Genomic DNA, 19,385 nt, shown 5'->3' with positions numbered 1-19,385 from the left:
GGAATCTTTTTTTTGTGTGTGATTCACCAAATAGTCACTGAAACTAACCAATGTTTGACTCTGACAAGTAATTCACTGGGCAACCACTGAATAAAATGTTCTTAATATAAAAAAGAAAATAGTTAACCAGCACATATTTGTGAACTTACTCCAAATTCAGCTGCTTTAAAATAACAAATCAACTCATCAGTCTACCTACAATCAGGCCTCTTAAGTCCTCATCGATTGCGTTTTTTCTCTTCTCCTTCTTCTTTCTGTTCATTTTTCCTGTGGAAAGATTGTTAATTTACTGATTTAATGACCCTAATGTCACAAAAAAAAAAAAAAAACTCTGCAAAAATGTACAGACTTTGCTTGAATCATGCCGTGACATGTCGGGCATTGCAGTATCCCTGCTGTGCCAGCTAACTGTTAAAGTGACTGTTCTATTTGTGTGGCAAAGTCAACATCATTCAGACTTGTCAGTGTAGGAGTTGAGGCATTTCAAAACTGTGAAATATTTCCTTTTAAAAATGGCACCTGTCAGGATAATTTAGAAATCTGGGGCATGAAGCATAAAAATGCTGCATTCAACTTTAATCACAATAAAATACATATTCCACACAACTCCTCGTTGTTGGTTTTTTTTTTCATGTTTCTTTTTACTGATGATTTTGTTGGAGCACAGTCATGTGTTTTGGGATTTCTCCACCTCCCGATTTTTGCTTCTTTCATCAGCAGAAAGATGGCAACATGGAACAAACCCTGGAGGAAGAGGAACATTTGAAGCCCCTAAAACCTGCTTAACAAAAAGTCAGGCAAATGATGCAGCTGCTTCAAAAACTCTTGTGCATTTTTCATCTGATTTCACCCTACACTGACACAGAAACAATAACCACGTTGATGTAAATCACGGGTGATAAACAACATATAAGAGTCCTTGAGGGCTTGCATCTCCAAATCCATGCTTCCAGCAACTCCAGTGAAATGTACATAATTAAATCACAAGCTCACAGTACAATCAGATTTTTCTTTTTTGTTATGCTTATACAGTTATCATGATGTATTTGACTTTTTTTTTTATTTTCTCCTGAACAAGCTGCCTCACATGGGAAAAAAAAAAAAAAAAAAGCTACAAACCAATCTACAGTATAAGTGAAATTTAGTTGTATGGGAGTGTTAAATCACAGCCAGTATGTGTTTGTGGATTTTGCTCAGACTTGATGGCTACTGTAGTAGGTGGGTGTGAGCTCACAATGTGCTTCATGTATGGGTCCAATTTGGGTTTACTAGATGAACCTCATTTCAGCAAAACCAGAAGGAGATCCTAAAAATGTCCTTGTGGGGTCTCATACATTCAAAATAGATGAAGTGGATAAATATGGGTAATCTTTGTACTCGGATTTGAGTTACATCAAATAAGAGCAAACATACAACGTATAACCTGCATACATTCCCATGTAGGGCCTATTTTCAACCCTTGCCCTATCAAAATGGCCCCCATTTCTTAAATATTGGCACTCACTCATGACATGACTAAGAGAGAAAAACTGACTGCTGGAACAGAACAGCTAAACAAACATAAACCCACTGCTATCTATCAAAGGACTGGCATATAGGCAAATAACATGGGGGCATTTAGCACAGCTGAGGCCCATTTTAAACCCCATAGCTTACTGGCATTATGTGTAAATGTTAACTTTGATAAGATGCAGCGGCTTTTCAAAGAAAAACCTTCTTTAAATAGGGACTTACTGAAAAAGGCAAAGTTACATTTTCTTTTCACAGTGAATCAACTGCAACTGAGCAAAAGCTTCAATATTTCCAACCCTTTTGGGCCACATATGTAAATGGCAGCTGGCATGAGATGCCGGCATAGGGAAAACCTTTCAGGAAACATGGATTCCCTGCAATAGGCAAAGTACAGGCAAATAACATGGGGCAATTATTCAAGCTGCGGCAAAACACATGTGGGGAATAATTTCAGCCCATTTCCTACAGCCTTATGCATATGCATAATGAGTCCAATGTGTAAATGTTTACTTTCATATTTCCAACATGAAAACAAATGTAATAATAATATGACTCAGCAAAAACACATTGACTTTGAAAAGGCCTTGTAAATATTACTTTTCCCAACACCTGTGGTCCCACATGGAAATTTTTGCTGCCAGGACAGAAAAAACGGCCATAACCCCTCAGTTGCAAATAATGTTGTTGTTGAGCCTAATGTGACCTGCATACTTACTGGGACCCCCTTTATCAGGTAATATTCTAACTATTTAGGCAGCATACATAAATGTTGGCTGAAGTAAGATGCCTATATGGCTGTTCAAATGGCGGCCATATGCAAATCTGGGTTCACTGTGAGTTTATCAAGTCCAAAGCTAATGCATTTTTCTGTTTAATCTTATGTTGAGAGCGGGGATGTTTTCAAATCCTTAACCAATCTCCCTTACATTTATAGAACTTCAAAAAAATAGTGATTAGATCATCTTGTGGAGATTTTTTTTTTTTCTTATCAGATAAGACAGTTTTTTTTTTTTTTCCAAATTCATGAGATGAAATATTCTGAGGCTTCTGCTGTGCTCTCAAAGCTAGTCTCCATGCTCGGGGTCTGCATACTCGGCCCTCCCCTGCTGGTGTCCTTCAGCAGAGGTAGGAACGTATCGCTGTGACAGGAGCTCATGGAGGAGTCCCAAACCCGGGTACCGCAAACATGTTCATGATGCTCGGGCGCAGCCCTCAGTTCGCCTTCAGTGGAGCGCAGCGCCATCAGTTCAATCTCATGCTTGGCTGCGGTCTCCAGCACCTGTTGCTTGTTGTAAAACAGCACAAAGTTGTTAATGATGGGGTGTATGGGCAGCGCTATGGCGATGACCCCGCACAGAAAGCTGATGGCCGCGTTACACCGGCCTAAAGTGGTCTTAGGGTACACGTCCCCGTAGCCCACAGTGGTCATGGTGATCACAGCCCACCAGAACGACTGCGGGATGCTGGTAAATAGCGTGTCCGGGTGGTTCTGCTCCATGGTGTAGCCCAGCGCTGAGAAGAGGAACACCCCCACCCCCATGTACATGAGGAGCAGACCCAGCTCTTTCAGGCTGCTCTTCAGCGCAGATGTGAGCGTCTGGAGACCGGACGAATGGCGCGCCAGCTTGAAGATGCGCGCAATGCGCATTATGCGCAAAGCCTGCACCGCCTGCTGCACGTTGGCCAGCTCCATCACTCCGGCGCCGAAGGAGGTCAGAATCAGCACCACGAAGAAGGGCATGATCGCCATGAAGTCGATGATGTTCATGAAGGACAAGACGAATTTGAGCTTGTTTGGAGAGGAGATCAGACGCAGGAGGTATTCGATGGTGAACCAACCGATGCACACCGTCTCGATGACCTCCAGAGTCGGGTGCTCAGTGAGGTTGCCTTCGGAGTCCTCCACCTGAAGCTCGGGGATTGTCCCGACGCACATCACCACGGAGGAGACGAGGATGAAGATGAAAGAAAGTATGGCAATGACGTGCGCAGGCACTGAGGACTCCGGCTTCTCCATCAGCCTCCAGAGCGACGCCTGGAAGCGCTGGCAGCCTCCTGCCGACGGGTCTCCCTCTCTGTCCACCAAGATAGTTCTCACTCTCTCTGCGATCTCCGCAAGTTCATCCTGGACCTCTTTAAGGTGGCTTTTGCAGCATTCATCCAGAAAATCTGCGCCGATTTTCCAGAAGTCCATCTCCTTCATGAAACAAATCGGGCAGATGCCCCTTTTCATGTGTACCTCTCCGTAATAATACAGCTCCACTATACACTTGAATGCCTCGGGGTCCCTGTCAAAATAAAATTCCCCGGTGTCTGGGTCATAATCGTCACACAATGAGGATATCTCTTCGGGAGACTTCAGAGAACAGTCCACCAGCTCTGCCAGTCGAGTCTCCGGGAACCGATTCAACACGTCGCCATACAACACCTGTTTCACTCCGCCGATGTTCACCACGATCTCCGCCTCTTCACTCGCTTCAGAGCCGTTGCAGTCCGCGTACCGACTTCTCTGGATTCCCCACATTATTCCGAAGATTGCCCCGCTTCGAAACTGAATGAGATCTCCACAGAAAATGTCACCAGGCGCCCTGGCGCGCTTTATGTAGCCGCTAGATTCCTCTAGATTAAATGTATATGTGTATATATTAGTTATGAAAGAGAAAATCTGTTTTCTTCGACCTGACTGCAGCATGAAGTCCTGTCAGTTCCATGCAGCCTTGTTTGGCAGACAACAGTGCGCCTGTGCGCGCTGCAAAAGTTGGCATTGAAGTGCGCCTGTTGTCAATTCAGAGTGATTGAAATCCAAACTTCCGGCCGGGATTTCAAAAATAAAACACTCAAAAGATAAGAAGGGTTCTCTGGCTCTCCTAACTTGTGAAATTCCAAGACATAATCCAAACTTTAAAGCCAAAATAATTACTGTCTATATCGAAATTTGGACTTCTCTTTTCTCAAACTTATCACTTTTAACATCGAAATTATAAACATTTGAAGTCGACTCAGAAGTCGACATGTCCACCCACCCACATTTATTTCTAAAGATGATTTCTCAACTTCCGGTTGTGACACGATTGCTGCGTGTTTTGCTGTTTACTGTCCGGACGCGGCGCAGTGCAGCCAGGCGCTGCGGATCGCAATTTTCCGCGCTTCATGGGAAGCATTGTGAGGTGTTAGCTTGACGAAATTGCAGATGAGAACTGCAGCTTTCCATCGCAACACGAGAGCAACCTGTTGAGATGAAATATCCACAAGACTTGCTCTGTCAGACCAAAATGTGGCCGTCCTGTCATCCATACTGGGTTCGTCATCATGAAACTCTAACTGAAAGCTTCTCAGCAACAGTTCTAACAGCACTATGAAGATGAAGAGCTTTTACAGTAGGGATATTTTTTTTTTACCAGTAACGCAGACCAGTGAGTCATTTGGCCTTTAACACGACAATGATGAACTGACAGCTGATCTGATAAATTAATGTAAAGCTCATAAGAAGGACGTGAGTGAATGGATGAATCATTTATTTCAGACAAATAACACGAATAACAAACACAAATACCACACACACACACACATACACATGCTATGAATAATACATTTGTGACTGTGTCTGAGAAAAGAACGGATTACAGTGGTTACAAAAATAGTGACAAATAACTATTTATTTATTTATTTATTTATTTATCAAACTGTATATTTTACAAATGAACACTTTTTTACTAGTTGAATTAAGACTTGGGTACAGTGAGTATTGGACTTTGTCTCCATCTAGTGGTCACATCGTTCCAAAGCAGCTCATCTTTTGTTGCACTAATCACAACCAATCAATCTGATCTGTTTTACTCATCACTTAATAGTGTGCTTTTTGTGCTTTCGTGGAATATTTTTCCCCTTTTTTGTTTGTTTAACATTTATTGTTTTGAAATTGTTTTTTAAAGAGAAACTACATGTGTGTGAAAGTTGTGGGTTTCAAGAGCTAAACAGTTCAGGAAAAAAAAAAAAACTGATGAATTTATGGATATGTTTTACCTTAATTTAAATGCTGTGTTTTCAGTTATTTTTCTGTTTATCAATGTGGAATAAATGTAGTTGAAAATATTATTTTTGGATAATTATTTTTAATTTAAGAGAGATTGTATTGTTTTTTGTTTGTTTGGGTTTTTTTTTAAAGAAAGGTTATTACAATCAGAAACATCTATTAACTTAAATTTGTCCCGTGTGACTTGAAAAAATTTTCATTAATGTCTCCTTAAAGTAAGTAAACAAAATATGTTATTGTTTATGTGATTAGGAAAAGCAGTGCTTAATTGTAAAGTGCAAGAAGATGGACTGCTTTCACACATTTTTGGAGATAATCTGAACATTGCACACCTTGTTGAACACCTTTTGATGCAATTATAGCCAGAAACTTTATACTTGCTGTGTTCCCTGCCTGGCTTGATCTTCAAGATGTTGTTTGTTCACAAATGATCAATGAACAAGCTTGTTCATTCATTAGATGATCAGAGATGGATTCTATTCGGTAACTCTATTTGAATTGGTTTCACGTGATTTTATTTCGTGTTATCAAATTAAAATGAACTCTTAAACACACAGTACTCTTAAAACATGGACACTAAATTCAGAACATTATTTGCTGTCATTTTTATCCCTCTTCAAATTTATGCTCTACTTTACGTTAATCTGTCATTTAAAATCCAAACAAAATACACTAAAGTTTTGGGGTTTGATGTGTAAAAAAATGGGAAAAGTTTTCTGCTGTCATTAAATTTTAAGAATGAGTCAGCCTAGTCATATCTAACACATCCTGGTGCAGCGAAAGTATACTGCTTCCATCCTCCTCCTTTCCTTCATGAGTCTCTCCTGAAAACTACACGGCGCACGCTGATTGGTCTAATCTCACCGTCTCTGATAACGGACCAATCAGCGTGGGCCACGGTGAGATTTTTTTCCCCCTCGTCTGCAATAGACTTTTGTGAGAGGGTGAGCAGCGGCGGCAGTCTGTGTGTTGTTTCAATCGAGGAGACGAGCAGAGAGAAGTTAAAACCATGAGTCCGCTTTTGTTCGGTGAGTTGTAAGTTAGAGAATGTTATAATACTATTATGCTACATTAGTAACGAGGAGGAGCTAGTGTTTTAAGTATTTTAGTGCGTTTTTAGCTATTATTGTTAGCTTGCCGGGCTAACTTTCGGTGCAGCAGTAGGCCTTTTATATTTTATGTAATGATTCAAAATCATATCTGTAGCTCCGCATGAACAGTCCTCTGCTGTCCTCTAGCAACCTTCTGTAGTTGGTGTTTTATTTTATTTGACTTAACATAACTAGTCGCTGAGATGAACCTTCTGGTTGTTTACCTTGTGTTGTAGGAATGCTGGGCTGCTCGCTGGTCCTGTCGGTCCAAGCCATGTATTCCTCCAGTGATGATGTTATTGAGCTCACACCGTCCAACTTCAACAGGGAGGTGATCCAGAGTGACAGTCTGTGGCTGGTGGAGTTCTATGCTCCCTGGTGAGTTCATACAGATGTAGGCATTCACTGATCACAGTAATGATGCGGCAGTAGTAGTTTTATAAGAAATGATTTGTGGTTGGGTGACAGTCGCCTGTTTTGAGGCATTTCCTTCCCTTTTAAGCATTTACATATGAATCACAAAAACAAAACGAGGCTTGTATGCAAAACTTGCTCTCCACTTTTTAGCTGTGACGAGCACAACCCACACAAAAAGATGAGGTGAACAAGTTTGCGTTTTTCATCTGAAAGAACAATGCAGTATAACTGTTGAGTTGATTTCTGTCCTTTGTTGGCATTAAAAGTTTTAGAGCTTATGACCCTCAATTAAAGACAAAAACTGAGGAAGATTCAGATTTTACAGTGTTTTGATGTATGAGTCTCAGAGCAGTTCAAGGATTTTTTTTTATTCATTTTGCTTGTCTATGACTGTAACAAATACAGAGGGGAAAATGTTTAGTTTTGATGAATTTATTGAATATGAAAAGAATAAGCAGATATTCAGTGTCTGCTGTTAGAGCTCACCCAAAAAAAACTTTGTCTGATTCCAGTCTTTTTGCTGATGCAGTTTGTGCGTCTCTAATTGCAGAAATCTATGGTCATTTGGTCAATCATTTGTTGTTGCTTTTTTTTTTTTCCTTTTCTTCCATTTTTTTTCTCATAGGTGTGGCCACTGTCAAAATCTTGCTCCAGAGTGGAAGAAAGCAGCAACAGCCCTCAAGGTAAAAACGGAGCCGTCGCACCTCATTTTTCTTCCTTCTGCATTTATTTTGATCAGACTAGAAAAGTAGAGTTATACTGATATGTGTTGAGGAAAAAGAAGGGGCTGGGTGATTATATTTTTATCTGAAGTTTCAAAATCTCCAAACCTGCTTCTTGTTGCAGCAGAATAAAAATGTTTCGTTCTAATACCACAACACACTCCTCATGACGGCTCGGCAGCAGAAACCTTCTTCAAAAACAAAAAAGTTAATAACAATTAAGTTATTCTGTGGCAAAAGTAAAGTTATGCTGCCAAATTAAAAAAATGAAATTGTCAGTTTGCAGCACAGATTAACCATTCTCTTTGTTTTTATCTGCTGGATTCGGTAATGGTGAATCGACTAAGCTCCAGTTAAGTTTTCTGGTGGTTATATTTGCAGGTATAAATGGTTATGCACACCTTCTGACGGAAACGGTTTCACTAGAGAGCAAAAACGTAAATGTAAAACTCAGCTTACTCCAGTTGAAACGATGTACTCTACTATGGTAATACACCTACAAAAGAGACTAACGGATGCTAAAGATGTAGCTAAGATTATGGCTTGCAGCTCATTCTTAAGTGCTGTTTTATGTCAATACTTCTTTCTTTGTTTAACAAAAATCCTCCATGTAGATTCACATAAAATGTTCACGTTTGTCATGCAAACGTTGACGCTTTTAATTGGACTAAATGTAGTCTAATTACACTAAACAGAGCCAATGTGTCTATATCAATCTTTCAGGGTATTGTGAAGGTTGGGGCAGTAGATGCTGACCAGCACAAGTCATTGGGAGGCCAATATGGCGTCAGAGGGTTCCCCACCATCAAGGTCTTTGGAGCAAATAAAAATAAACCAGAGGAATACCAAGGTGAGTATTAGAAGTGCATTTTGTTTTGTTTTGATTTTTTTTTTTTTATTTGATGCTATCATAAAATGATTTGTGGCTGATTTAATAACCACACGTTTAAAGATGCATAATGCCATGACTAAATCTTTGATGCCACCAGGAGGACGCAGTAGTCAGGCGATCGTCGATGGAGCAATGAACGCTTTGAGAACGCTCGTCAAAGAGAGGCTGAGCGGAAAGTCTGGTGGCTCCAGCTACAACAAGCAGGTAAGTTAACCACTGGGAACCCGTTGAAGCATTTGCTCTCTTAATGGAAGTGATGGAAATGAAAGGTTTTTCCTCTTACTTTCCAGCAGAGTAGCGGTGGCAGCAAGAAGGACGTGGTGGAGCTCACCGACGACAACTTTGACGAGACCGTCCTGAACAGCGACGACGTGTGGCTGGTGGAGTTTTTTGCCCCCTGGTGCGGACACTGCAAGAAGTAAGTAGCTAATGGTCTCGTCGCATCAAACAAGATAAAACCCTCTTACTATGCAACATGCAGACCTTAAATCACTCAGATTTGTCCGGCCACTAGAATAAAGCACACATTTTTAGCTACATTTTTTTCAAGAAGTTGTGAAATTTGTCAACTCCACAACTAGAAACCATGAGCCTTGCACAAAAATTTGATTTGAGGTGAATTTTTATTTTTATTTTTTATTTTATTGTAACGGTCACTGTGTCCTCCTCCACAGCCTGGAGCCGGAGTGGGCAGCTGCAGCCACAGCTGTTAAGGAGCAGACCAAGGGCAAAGTTCGCCTTGGGGCTGTGGACGCTACCGTACATCAGGTTGTGTCCAGCCGCTACGGGGTGAGTTAAAAACTCAACGCCGTGTCATCATTTCTCCAAATGCAAAATAACCCTGATATCTGTGCAAAACTGGGCTGTGTATTCTCTACCAGTGCATCTCATTTCCAGTGGTTTTAGCTTTACATACACAGAGCTTTGGTCTGCTTGGGAAAAACAAAATGTCGGTGTGAGAAAACGGTTACCTGGTTTGCATCTTTTCTCCAAAGTTGGATGCTGAGGTTAAATATCTTTATAAAGCTGCTTAATGAGGGATTGCTCGAGTTTCACATCTATAAGGAAAAGCAGAGGGGAGACTGTGGTGTTCTGCTTTAAATATTTCAGCATCTAAAATCAAAGCCTTGGCTGTTCAGTGATCAACTGCAGACGTTTTGGTGATTTAGAGCTGCAAAATATTTTAAATGCATCATTGGAAACTAGGTGTGTGAAAAATCACAAACGTAATGGAATGCTTTGATATAATATCTGGTGTTAAGCATTCACTGGATGTTTAAGCTTAGTGGGTGAAACTTGTATAGAGTAATGGAGTACTGGAAAGAGAAAACTCAGGAAAATGTCTTCTGTGTTCCAGTTTGTTGTTTTTTTCTTTTTTGTATAAAGGAAAAAACTGCTAAGATATTTAGCCAAATAGTGCATGCATTTTTAAGATTTAGCCTTTTATATTTGGTGGCTTAAACGTCTGTCCTGAAATCCCCCTCCGTGGATGTTATATTTTTAAGCATTAACAATGCCTTGCCTTTTTGTGTTTATGTTTCCCACATCAGACAGCTGAAACTGGTATTAAAGGAATGTTTTTGTATGTTTTTTTTTTTTTTTTAATCCCCGGATTTCCCACAATCAAAATTTTCCGTAAAGGGGAGGAGCCCGAGGACTACCAAGGAGGCCGAACCCGAGGGGACATCATCGAGAAGGCCATGGATCTGTTCTCTGACAACGCCCCTGCTCCTGAGCTGCTGGAGGTCAGTGTGATCATCCGCCTCCTACAAATCACTTTAGTTGGTTACTGTGGCAACAAGTATGACTGCTTCAGGTGTTGTACAATTAAAGCTAAAGCTGTGACTGAAATGGAAGCTTTAATCAGTGTTCAGTCCGTCCTCAAGAAGCACTGGAATGACAAAACATTGGTTTGGAAAAATTAAGGTTTTAAGACTTATTAAAAGGATTTACTTTATTTTTCCCCCTTTTTTTTTTTTTTTGTTTATAATCTGTTGATCTAAGCATGCAGCAGTCTGTCAATGTTTCTGGCTTCATATTTAAAACATTGATACTCTTAGAGATTTTCTGTGTATTTGTAAAAAACAAAGAAATGTAATAATTTAGCAAATTTTATTTGATAAATATTGATCTGAAAATGTGTAAAATTGCATTTAAAAAAAACATTCATATGAACCTTGTTTTTTTTTTTTTTTTTACGGAAAATACTTTGAGTTTAAAATGAACTTTCTCTCTCAGATCCTTAATGAAGACGTCTTGAAGAAGACCTGTGAAGACAGTCAGCTGTGTATAATTGCCGTCCTTCCACACATCCTGGACACAGGTGCTGAAATGCGTCTTTTTTTTTTTCTTTTTTTTTTCTTCCCCCACTCATGTTAAAACTTTGTTTCCAAATTAAATCAAAAATATGAAACGCAAATTTCGGACACAAATCCTAATACCATTCTGCTGATGTTTCCAAACAGGCGCATCTGGTAGAAATGGTTATCTGGATGTGATGGTAAAGATGGCAGAAAAGTATAAGAAGAAGCTGTGGGGGTGAGGATTAATGCTATGGAATATTACTTTATGTCAATCGGAGTTACAGTTTTCTGATCTTTGTTGTTGTTGTTGTTTTTATTTCCAGTTGGCTCTGGACGGAGGCCGGCGCTCAGTTGGAGCTGGAGACCTCTCTAGGAATCGGCGGATTCGGCTACCCGGCCATGGCCGCCATCAATGCACGCAAGATGAAATTCGCTCTCCTCAGAGGCTCCTTCAGTGAGACTGGCATTCACGAGTTCCTCAGGTAGAGGGCGCACTTTTCCTGCTTTTCTAGTTTTCTTTAGCCAAAGAAAGCAAAAGGCAGAGTAAATGGAGGACCTGGTGTCGCTGATGTTTTCAGGGAGCTTTCCGTGGGCCGAGGCTCCACCGCCACACTGGGAGGCGGAGTCATGCCAAAGATTAACGCTGTAGAAGCCTGGGATGGGAAGGACGGGCAGGTGAGTGCGGCTGCATCAGTTTTCTAATGCGAGGCACTGGTGCTCTGAAAGGAACATTATAAAGATGGGATTTTCTGTTAAGATCTTAAGAGAAAATGAAGTGGCTTTCATTTATTAACATTATTTAGAATAAAACTAACATCGCGTCTTAAAAGGAGCTGTTTGAAATTGGCTTCTAATTGTGTTATCTGCAATTAGTCAACAGAATCATTAACTCAAATGTTTCAAACAAAATTCAGATTTGTTGCGAGTGTAGAGGGCTCCATACTACCGCTGCAGCGTTCACTACCAAGTACCGTTAGTTTTGAAACTGTCGGTCAGACCAAGCTGAGCAAAGTACCTGCTTTCATGTCCGATGACTTTAATCCGGTTTATTTATATAGCTCCAATTCACAACACATCATCTTGAGGCAATTTGCAAAAACATAGTCAGATTGTTAAGATTTCAAAGGTTGAAAAGGTCTCAATTGGTTAGCATAATGGCATTTGGATACTAAAGGAACCACAGCACTACTGCCTGCATAAAAAGCAGCTGAGGAGATGAAACACAGTGTGTTCTGATTAAAGATTAAAGCTCTGTTTGTTTGTGTTTGTTTTTTTTTTTATTTTGTTCCGATACGTTTGCCTCACTAATTAGCTCTGAATCATCGTGTAGTAACGTGCTGATGTTGATATCTAAATAAGCTAGACAGACTCACAATACCTGTGTTTGATATGCATATCATTTAGTCTCTAATTTGACTGAACTGAAGCCTACATTTTTTTAAATATTTGGCTGCATTAAATATTTTTTTTAAACATGCTTAATGTTGAATTTTAAAGTCTGACTAATGTATAAAGTCCAAATCATTACACTTAATTTGTTATGTACATATGAGTGCAAACATTATTGCTGAACGTATAAACTAAATGGCTTTTGTGGAGAAAATTATTTACTGAAAAAAATCTGTTGCTAAATTAATAAAGGAGTTTTTTTTTTTCTAATGTACCTCAACGATTGAGTGCAGTTATTATTTAGCTCTTGCTATTTTGAACTTTACATAAAGGGAAACATTTAAACATCCCTAGTTTTTTTTTTTTTTAAGTTTTCATCATGTGATTACAAGAAAATATCCAATTCCAATAAAGCTGAATTCAGATTTGGACATAACATTCCCTTTTCTTTTTTTTCTCTCTGTCATGTTCAGCTTCCTGTGGAGGAGGAATACGACCTCAGTGACATCGACCTGGACGAGGACTTTGACAAGGACGAGTTATGAGTCCAAACGTAAGGATCGGACCCAGACGGATTTGGGTTTGGTCTTGTCTGGTCCTGTCCCTCGCCTCCCCCTTCCTGTGGACGAATGGGAGGCCCCGCCGGCCAGTTACTGAAATACTCCAGAAAAGGCGCACGAGAGTCACCTGCAGTTTTTCACACCATCTTATCCGTCACCCAAGAGAGAGAGGAGAGTGTGTGTGTGTGTTTGTCCCTGAGGTAAACTCATTTTCACAAACCTGCTGAATGTTTTCAGGCTGAATATTTATAAAGCTGCCGTCAGCTGAAGAGAGGAGGGTGGGGGGGTTCATTCAAGTTTTTTGATTTTTTTTTTTTTTTTGTCCAAATGCGACTCCCTTCTTCAGCTGCCTTCAACAATTTTAAGATGTGAACTTGTGAAAGGTGATGATTAAACCTGACTTGGCATATTTTCCTTTGTTTAAAAAAAAAAACAACAACCGGTGAATGAGACTCTGGGTGGGTTTGCTTCATGTCTGTCCAGGACAATGGAGGGGGGAGAACCTGTGGGACGACTTGTGTAGATTTTCTTACACGACTTTATTTCAATTGTGTGAAAACAAAATGACATTTTTGTTACAAAAATAAAAAGGAATAAAAACAACCAGTCCCTGCCTCCTTATTCACAAACAGCATGCTCACAATATCGGAAAAAAAAAATACAAATAACTGAGCCATGCTATATCAAGGCATACAGAGCTTTGTAAGCATCTGTTATCTTAAACCACAATAAGCTTCAATTGAATCAAATACTTAGTAATTTAATTAGTTTCCTTTTGCAACATAATGGTAACCATTACACTTTAAGCTTTGAATCCAGTCAATACAAACTTATATGGCACTTAAATTAACCAAAACGGCTAAATGGGAAAGAGTTTTAGGAAAAGCACAAAAATAATACTTTCAATTAAAACAGCTCCAGAGAGAAGACACATCAATGTAAACAAGAGTGTTAGCTGAAAGCGGGAGGTAAGGAACGGTATAAAGCTGGATTTATGCGGTAGGTTTCCACATGCAGCAGAGCCGGCTTCTCTGTCCTCAGAACTGGCGGGAGGTTCCCTGATCCGACTGCAGCAGTCTGACGATGGATGGGTCGCTCTTGGCACCTTTAATGAACTCCTCCAACGACAATCTACCTGCAGAGCACAAACCGACACGAAGCGTGTTGCGAGTCAGCTAACAACCAAAAAAAAAAAAGCATCTGATCTTTCAGTGTCACAACACAATCACTTCCGTTCCAGTTACCGATACGTGTGAAATCCACAAAGTCCTTTCAAAGAACACGTCATATTTACTTGCAGAAAGCTTTGTGCAATTTCTTACATGGCAAATTTAATTCCAATCAATTTAAAAAAATAGATTCAAAACACTGATTTAAGCAACAAACGCCTCATTTAAGCTTTCAAGAATATTAACTGTTTTCCTAAAACATAAAAAAACAACTTGTCATACTTACATTTACATACAATTTTGTTTTATCCAAACGAGGCACACAGTTCCATTTAAAATCTGAATAGTGTTTAGCAAACTTTACGTTTACATTTGTGATGGTAGGTTATAAAAAAGGTTTTTGTCCTCACATCACTACTAATCCATTTGGTTGCCATGTTGATGGCATTAAATTGTTGTTGAGGAGATTTCAGTGAACCCCAATAAAACTGCTCTCAGCTGCAATGAGCTTTCAAAATTTGTTTTTCAACCTTCTTTAATATCCTGTTCATTGTTGATGCAGACAAGATTATTACTTGTCCTGCCTTTTAGCCATCAGCAAAGAGAAACTGGCCTCTGTGTCATGTCCTACTCATACTCAAAGGGAACGGAAAGTCATAGCTTCCTAATTAGAAGTTTCTAAAAAGGATGTTTTGTAAATTATACATAAAGAAATGTCTCAGTAACATTTATTTTAAAAGTATTATTAGGAATACCAATAAATTCACAACTTTTCCTGGCAGAATTGTTTTAGAATTTGAATTTTCTACATTATACATTTGTAGTTTATCCCCACCGGTTTAGCTGCCTTTCTATGGAGAGGAAATGGCTGAGGACATCCAGGAAACTAATACCTCTATCTCTTCCTGATTTTCCATGCTTTTGTTCCCAGTTTTCTGTATTGTGTGGAGGAAACCCCCCTGTTCCATCAGCCTGCTTGTGAGCCAGTGTGTAGTAAAAGCACACCCAACAGAAGAGGAAGTTACTGCCATATATGGATGATGACGCTGCATCCATAATGGAACTTTCTTGAGACCTATGACTCTATGTGGCTGTAGGCAGATAACAAACTGTTTTCTTGACTAGGCATATTTTTAGTGGAAATAAAATGTGCTGTGAGAACTTTTGCTACAAAGATCATCTATGCAGAAAATGTGGGTGAGCTCTGTTACAGTAAATACCTCTCTGTTGAAAACAGAGCCTGTAAGCGAAGGTGTAAGTTTGCAACTTACAAAACTTTAGGTAATGCCATTAAATTAATAACTGCTCTCTGGAAACAATTTTATAGGTTGTGTAGTAACTCTAAGAGGCTTCAGCTTTGGCTCATGTTCTTTCTTCGTGTCTGAGCCAAATGAATGATGGAGTCTTATACTGCACCTGCAGTCTGATTGTGTATCGCTATCTAGACCTCCAATTCATTCACAACAGTATAACAGTACATTAATTCTTAATAATAAAGCACAAACTGACTTGATGGAGAAATAAGTATTTGCAGAAGCATTTGCAATGTAGTGGAAACTTAAATTTGAGGATGCTAATGAAACTTTTGCAAGAATCAAGATTTTTTTTTTATTGTGGGCCCTAAATGGACAAACCCATGTGGGGCCATCGTGGAACCCGCGGACAAACCCATATGGGACCCATATGGCCTGCCCTCCTTTTCCCCCCATGGGTCCCACCTAGGCATGCTGGCAGGGATGTCAGCCAATTTGCCATGTACTCTGGTCGGTGTGAAAAGAATACGTGTATCCTTCTTACAAGGCAAACAACTTATTTCCATTAGGGAGAAAATGCTGAGGAAAAATCAGTTATAGCATGCCTATAATAGACAACACACACACAAACACACACATCACACCAGTCTTACCATCATTGTCAATGTCCATCTGTCTGAAAATCTTATCCGTTCTTTTCTCTGGCGTCGACTCGTCCTCTGGCATCTTCATTACTGATGACACCATCTTGTAAATAGCCTGCAGATTAACATAATTGGGATTGCAGTTATGTATATGAGGACTTTTCTAATTATATCTGTTGCTGCAGAGTTAAGTGGGGAAAATATGTATTCTTATGTGAGATTAACCTTACGCTTGCTGCTGCTCAAACCTGTTTATTAAAATTCAACAATAACAATAAGACTTTCCATTTTTCAAGGTTTGGAACATTCAGCATCTCAGCTGGATAGATTAAACGAAAAATTATTTAGGAAAAAGGCAACAAAACTTTAATAAAGGAATAATATTGAATCCAAGAATCTATTATAATTTTACAGTACATCATTAAGGGGATATATCTGCATTAAAAACATGGCAGGCTCCTGACCGAAAAAATACCTAGACAACGATGCCAGCACGTTTCCCTAAGAGCACGAGTATGCACTTCAGCATCATATATGGTAGTGACATACAAGGCTAGTTTTACGAGGTCATTCGTTTTCTATCCTGTGAAACTACCAGGCCAAAGAAAAACTGTTTCTCCCCAAAGCCTGGTAAACCTGGACTTGGTAGATAGAGGTTTGTAGAGAATGGGAAGGACATTCAGTCTTCCCAATAGAAAGCTAGTGTTTTCTATTAACCCTATTTGTAAGAGATTAAAATGCGATAGATTTACTGCAAGCCATTTACTGCAAAGCGGAGCACACAAGCACCAGATGATCTGTCAGTTGCCTCGTAAATGTGCGATATTTCTCGCTTGCTTGTGCAGTCAGTGCTCTGACCCTTACATGTCTTGTGGCAAACTACAAGCAAAATAGATTTCTTCCTGCCACTTTAGAATAAAAGTCAAATTTGCGTGTTGCACGGTTATTAAATGTAACAGGCAAATGAATTCCCCTTCCTGAGCTTTTTGTAATCTGATAAAATATGAAACGTTCTAAGAGGTGCACATATGTAAAAAAGGGACACTAAAATTATAAAGTGAAGAAGCTGTGACAGTTATTGGTTTTAGATTGATTCCAGAAAAGGCTTTTTTTCCCCTTGATCTTCTTCACATTCTTAGAAACCCTTCCTGCAAGCTGCAGGCTGTAACAAAGGAGGAGTAAGCTGTGAGTCTCTCTCAGCATCAGTGGAAATGATTTCATTAAAACACCTTAGATATTAGAAATGCACACAACAACCAACCAAGAAGGGATTAAAGGTTTAAGGTAACTGATACTAAAGAACCAACTGGTTCTGACAGCCTCTATTGTCTTTTCTCATCTGTGGATGTAAAACCTTTCCTGCCTCTTCATGTAATCTGACACATTTAACACGCGATCAATTATAATGCAGAACACGTTATCCTCACCTGAACTATCTCGAGCATTTCCGCCCGACTGATGTAACCATTCCCGTCCAGATCATACATGCTGAAGGCCCAGCGCAGCTTCTGCTCCAGTCCGCCGCGCGACGTCACACTCAAAGCTATGATGAACTCCCGGAAGTCAATGGTGGCGTCGCCGTTTGTGTCAAAGGTGCGGAACACGTGCTCCGCGAACTTCGAGGCGTCGCCGTATGGGAAGAAGTTGGCGTAGATCTTCTTGAACTCCTCCACGGTCAGGTGGCCGGTGGGACAGTCCTTCAGGAAGCCTCGGTACCACTCCTGAAGCTCGTGGTCGGTGAACTCCGTGTTCTCCCTTAGGTCGTTCAGGACCTCGGGTCGCAGTTTACTGTTCTGCTTCCCCATGATGCAACGCTACGAGGCGGACGGCCGAGCTGGCGCTTCTACCTTCTCTTGTCGGTATCTCTTACTCGAACCGCACTACTGCTCCCCACGTCGAAGGCTGCTCCGCTTCCTCTGCTCCTGCAGGGGACCAACAAACCTCATTAACAACCTTGTGTGAATTTCATAAAAGATTCATTGGACCAATTATTCTTCTCAGTTTTCAACAGTGTTTCATTCTCAAACATGTGCTAGTGATTCTTCTCAATCAAGCAGATGAAGAAAAGGTGGATTGTTCCAACACCAAAACACCAGGGATTTCAACAATGTTGTCATTGTTGAAAGTATTCTGCGTATGTTTGGGAGAGAATAATTGAGTGTGTGTATGTGTGTGTGTGGTGAGGGTTAATTTGTTAGCCTTGCCCTCCACTGGAAAGGGGACAAGTATCCTGGGGGCGCATTGTAAATCTTAATAAAGCAACTTTGTAAAAGGTCAGGTTGACACAGACTGCAGTAGCTGAGAGAGAACCAGACGTTCACCTCGATAACAATCACCTCTATCCTGGGAAAATGGGTAATCTAATTTAATTTAAGCAGGTGGAATTTATTTACTGAATAAAAAGCAGACACAAACGATGGCTAAAAAGCATCTGGCCACCTGGGCCTATTCACCTCTGGTCTCTGTGGTTTGTCCGAATTCAGCTCCCATGGTTACGGTATACTCTGCAAAAACAGTTTATTCATGTATGCAGGGGGCATTCGTGGTTGGGTGACATGATAAGACGCACTAATACCGCGCATCCAGAACAAAATCTAATTTTTGAAAGCGACACCTTGCATGATGATGTAAAGATAAAGGTTTGTTTCGGTAAGCAAACACAAAAACGGTAATCTGGCGAGAGAAATTTGTGAAGGCGGATTTGTTTTTATTCCAAATACAAGGGAATTGACTTTGTGTTATCAAACAAGAACAAAAGATGATGGAAGCTTTGAATCTGACCTCGAAAGCAACACACCAAAGAATGGTCAGAAAACCTTTTGAATACAGACAATTTTTACATGTTGTCATGTTTCAAGCACAAACTCGAGTGTTCCTGCTCTACTCACCTCTGAGTGTAAGAGCAGGACCAAATTTTAAACATTTTAAATTTCTGATGATGGGTTAAACAGAGATATTTAACCTATTTAAATAAACTAACCCTGCTTTAAACTTCTCTACAATGTTATCCTGGACCTGTCTTTTTTTATTCCTTTGCTTTCTCTTAGTGAATATGCTCAGTAGTTTTTTACAAAATTGGATTTCAACCGAAATTAAAAATAAACACCTGTGGACTCTTTCCAGATTATTTTTACTAGTTATGTAACGTCTTGTTGCAATGCATTTTTAAGACAATTTCACATTTTTAAAATGTGTATTTTAACAAAGATGATTATTTCCATTCTGCCTTGAAAATATACTATAATATGTAATGGTCCATCATATTTCATAAAATACATAGAAATTGGTGGCTGTAACATGGCAAAGGGCTAATAGTATATAAAGGCACTTTGTGATTACTTGTAAAAAAAAAAAAAAAAAAAAAAAAAAATAATGGTTTCAGAGAAGAAATAATGGGGTT

At 39.8% G+C, this 19,385-nt stretch overlaps 3 protein-coding genes across 4 annotated transcripts in view; 1 reads left to right on the top strand and 2 right to left on the bottom strand.

Moving 5' to 3' along the window:
- Positions 1 to 894: 894 nt before the first annotated feature.
- On the bottom strand, positions 895 to 5,578 carry LOC106953733 (potassium voltage-gated channel subfamily F member 1-like). The gene has a single exon (XM_015042700.1). The coding sequence runs from the start codon at positions 4,202 to 4,204 to the stop codon at positions 2,534 to 2,536; it is 1,671 nt and encodes a 556-aa protein (XP_014898186.1). The 5' UTR covers positions 4,205 to 5,578; the 3' UTR covers positions 895 to 2,533.
- Positions 5,579 to 6,440: 862 nt separating this feature from the next.
- Positions 6,441 to 13,336, top strand: pdia6 (protein disulfide isomerase family A, member 6). Of its 2 annotated transcripts, none has more exons than XM_015042702.1 (13): positions 6,441 to 6,573; positions 6,873 to 7,014; positions 7,679 to 7,736; positions 8,499 to 8,625; positions 8,765 to 8,871; positions 8,961 to 9,085; positions 9,342 to 9,456; positions 10,272 to 10,412; positions 10,906 to 10,990; positions 11,133 to 11,205; positions 11,294 to 11,452; positions 11,549 to 11,645; positions 12,833 to 13,336. In XM_015042702.1, exons 1-13 carry the CDS (start codon positions 6,555 to 6,557, stop codon positions 12,902 to 12,904), a joined length of 1,320 nt encoding a protein of 439 aa, XP_014898188.1. In that variant the 5' UTR covers positions 6,441 to 6,554; the 3' UTR covers positions 12,905 to 13,336. The 2 variants fall into 2 exon arrangements, with proteins under 2 accessions (XP_014898188.1, XP_014898187.1); XM_015042701.1 differs by having other exon boundaries at positions 6,445 to 6,573; positions 8,958 to 9,085.
- Positions 13,337 to 13,439: 103 nt separating this feature from the next.
- Positions 13,440 to 19,385, bottom strand: part of hpcal1 (hippocalcin-like 1) — a 19,666-nt gene continuing 13,720 nt past the window's right edge. Inside the window, exons 2-4 of the mRNA XM_015042704.1 lie at positions 17,413 to 17,907; positions 15,995 to 16,100; positions 13,440 to 14,054 (exon numbers count right to left, since the gene is read on the bottom strand). Coding sequence (XP_014898190.1) covers positions 13,957 to 14,054; positions 15,995 to 16,100; positions 17,413 to 17,790 — 582 coding nt within the window. The 5' untranslated portion in view covers positions 17,791 to 17,907 and the 3' untranslated portion in view covers positions 13,440 to 13,956. The remainder of the gene's footprint in view (positions 14,055 to 15,994; positions 16,101 to 17,412; positions 17,908 to 19,385) is intronic.

This window comes from Poecilia latipinna, unplaced genomic scaffold, assembly GCF_001443285.1.
Source record: "Poecilia latipinna isolate Pla-1442-1.1 unplaced genomic scaffold, P_latipinna-1.0 Scaffold599, whole genome shotgun sequence".
Taxonomy (NCBI): Eukaryota; Metazoa; Chordata; class Actinopteri; order Cyprinodontiformes; family Poeciliidae; genus Poecilia; species Poecilia latipinna.
Note: the sequence above shows the minus strand (reverse complement) of the source record. Positions and strands in the feature narration are given on the sequence as shown.

Coding starts and splice junctions, on each gene's coding strand:
- LOC106953733 (XM_015042700.1), bottom strand. CDS start 4,204: ATGCTGCAGTCAGGTCGAAGAAAACAGATTTTCTCTTTCATAACTAAT.
- pdia6 (XM_015042701.1), top strand. Junction 8,872..8,957: donor GCTCCAGCTACAACAAGCAG/GTAAGTTAACCA, acceptor CTTACTTTCCAG/CAGAGTAGCGGTGGCAGCAA. Junction 10,413..10,905: donor CTGCTCCTGAGCTGCTGGAG/GTCAGTGTGATC, acceptor TTTCTCTCTCAG/ATCCTTAATGAAGACGTCTT.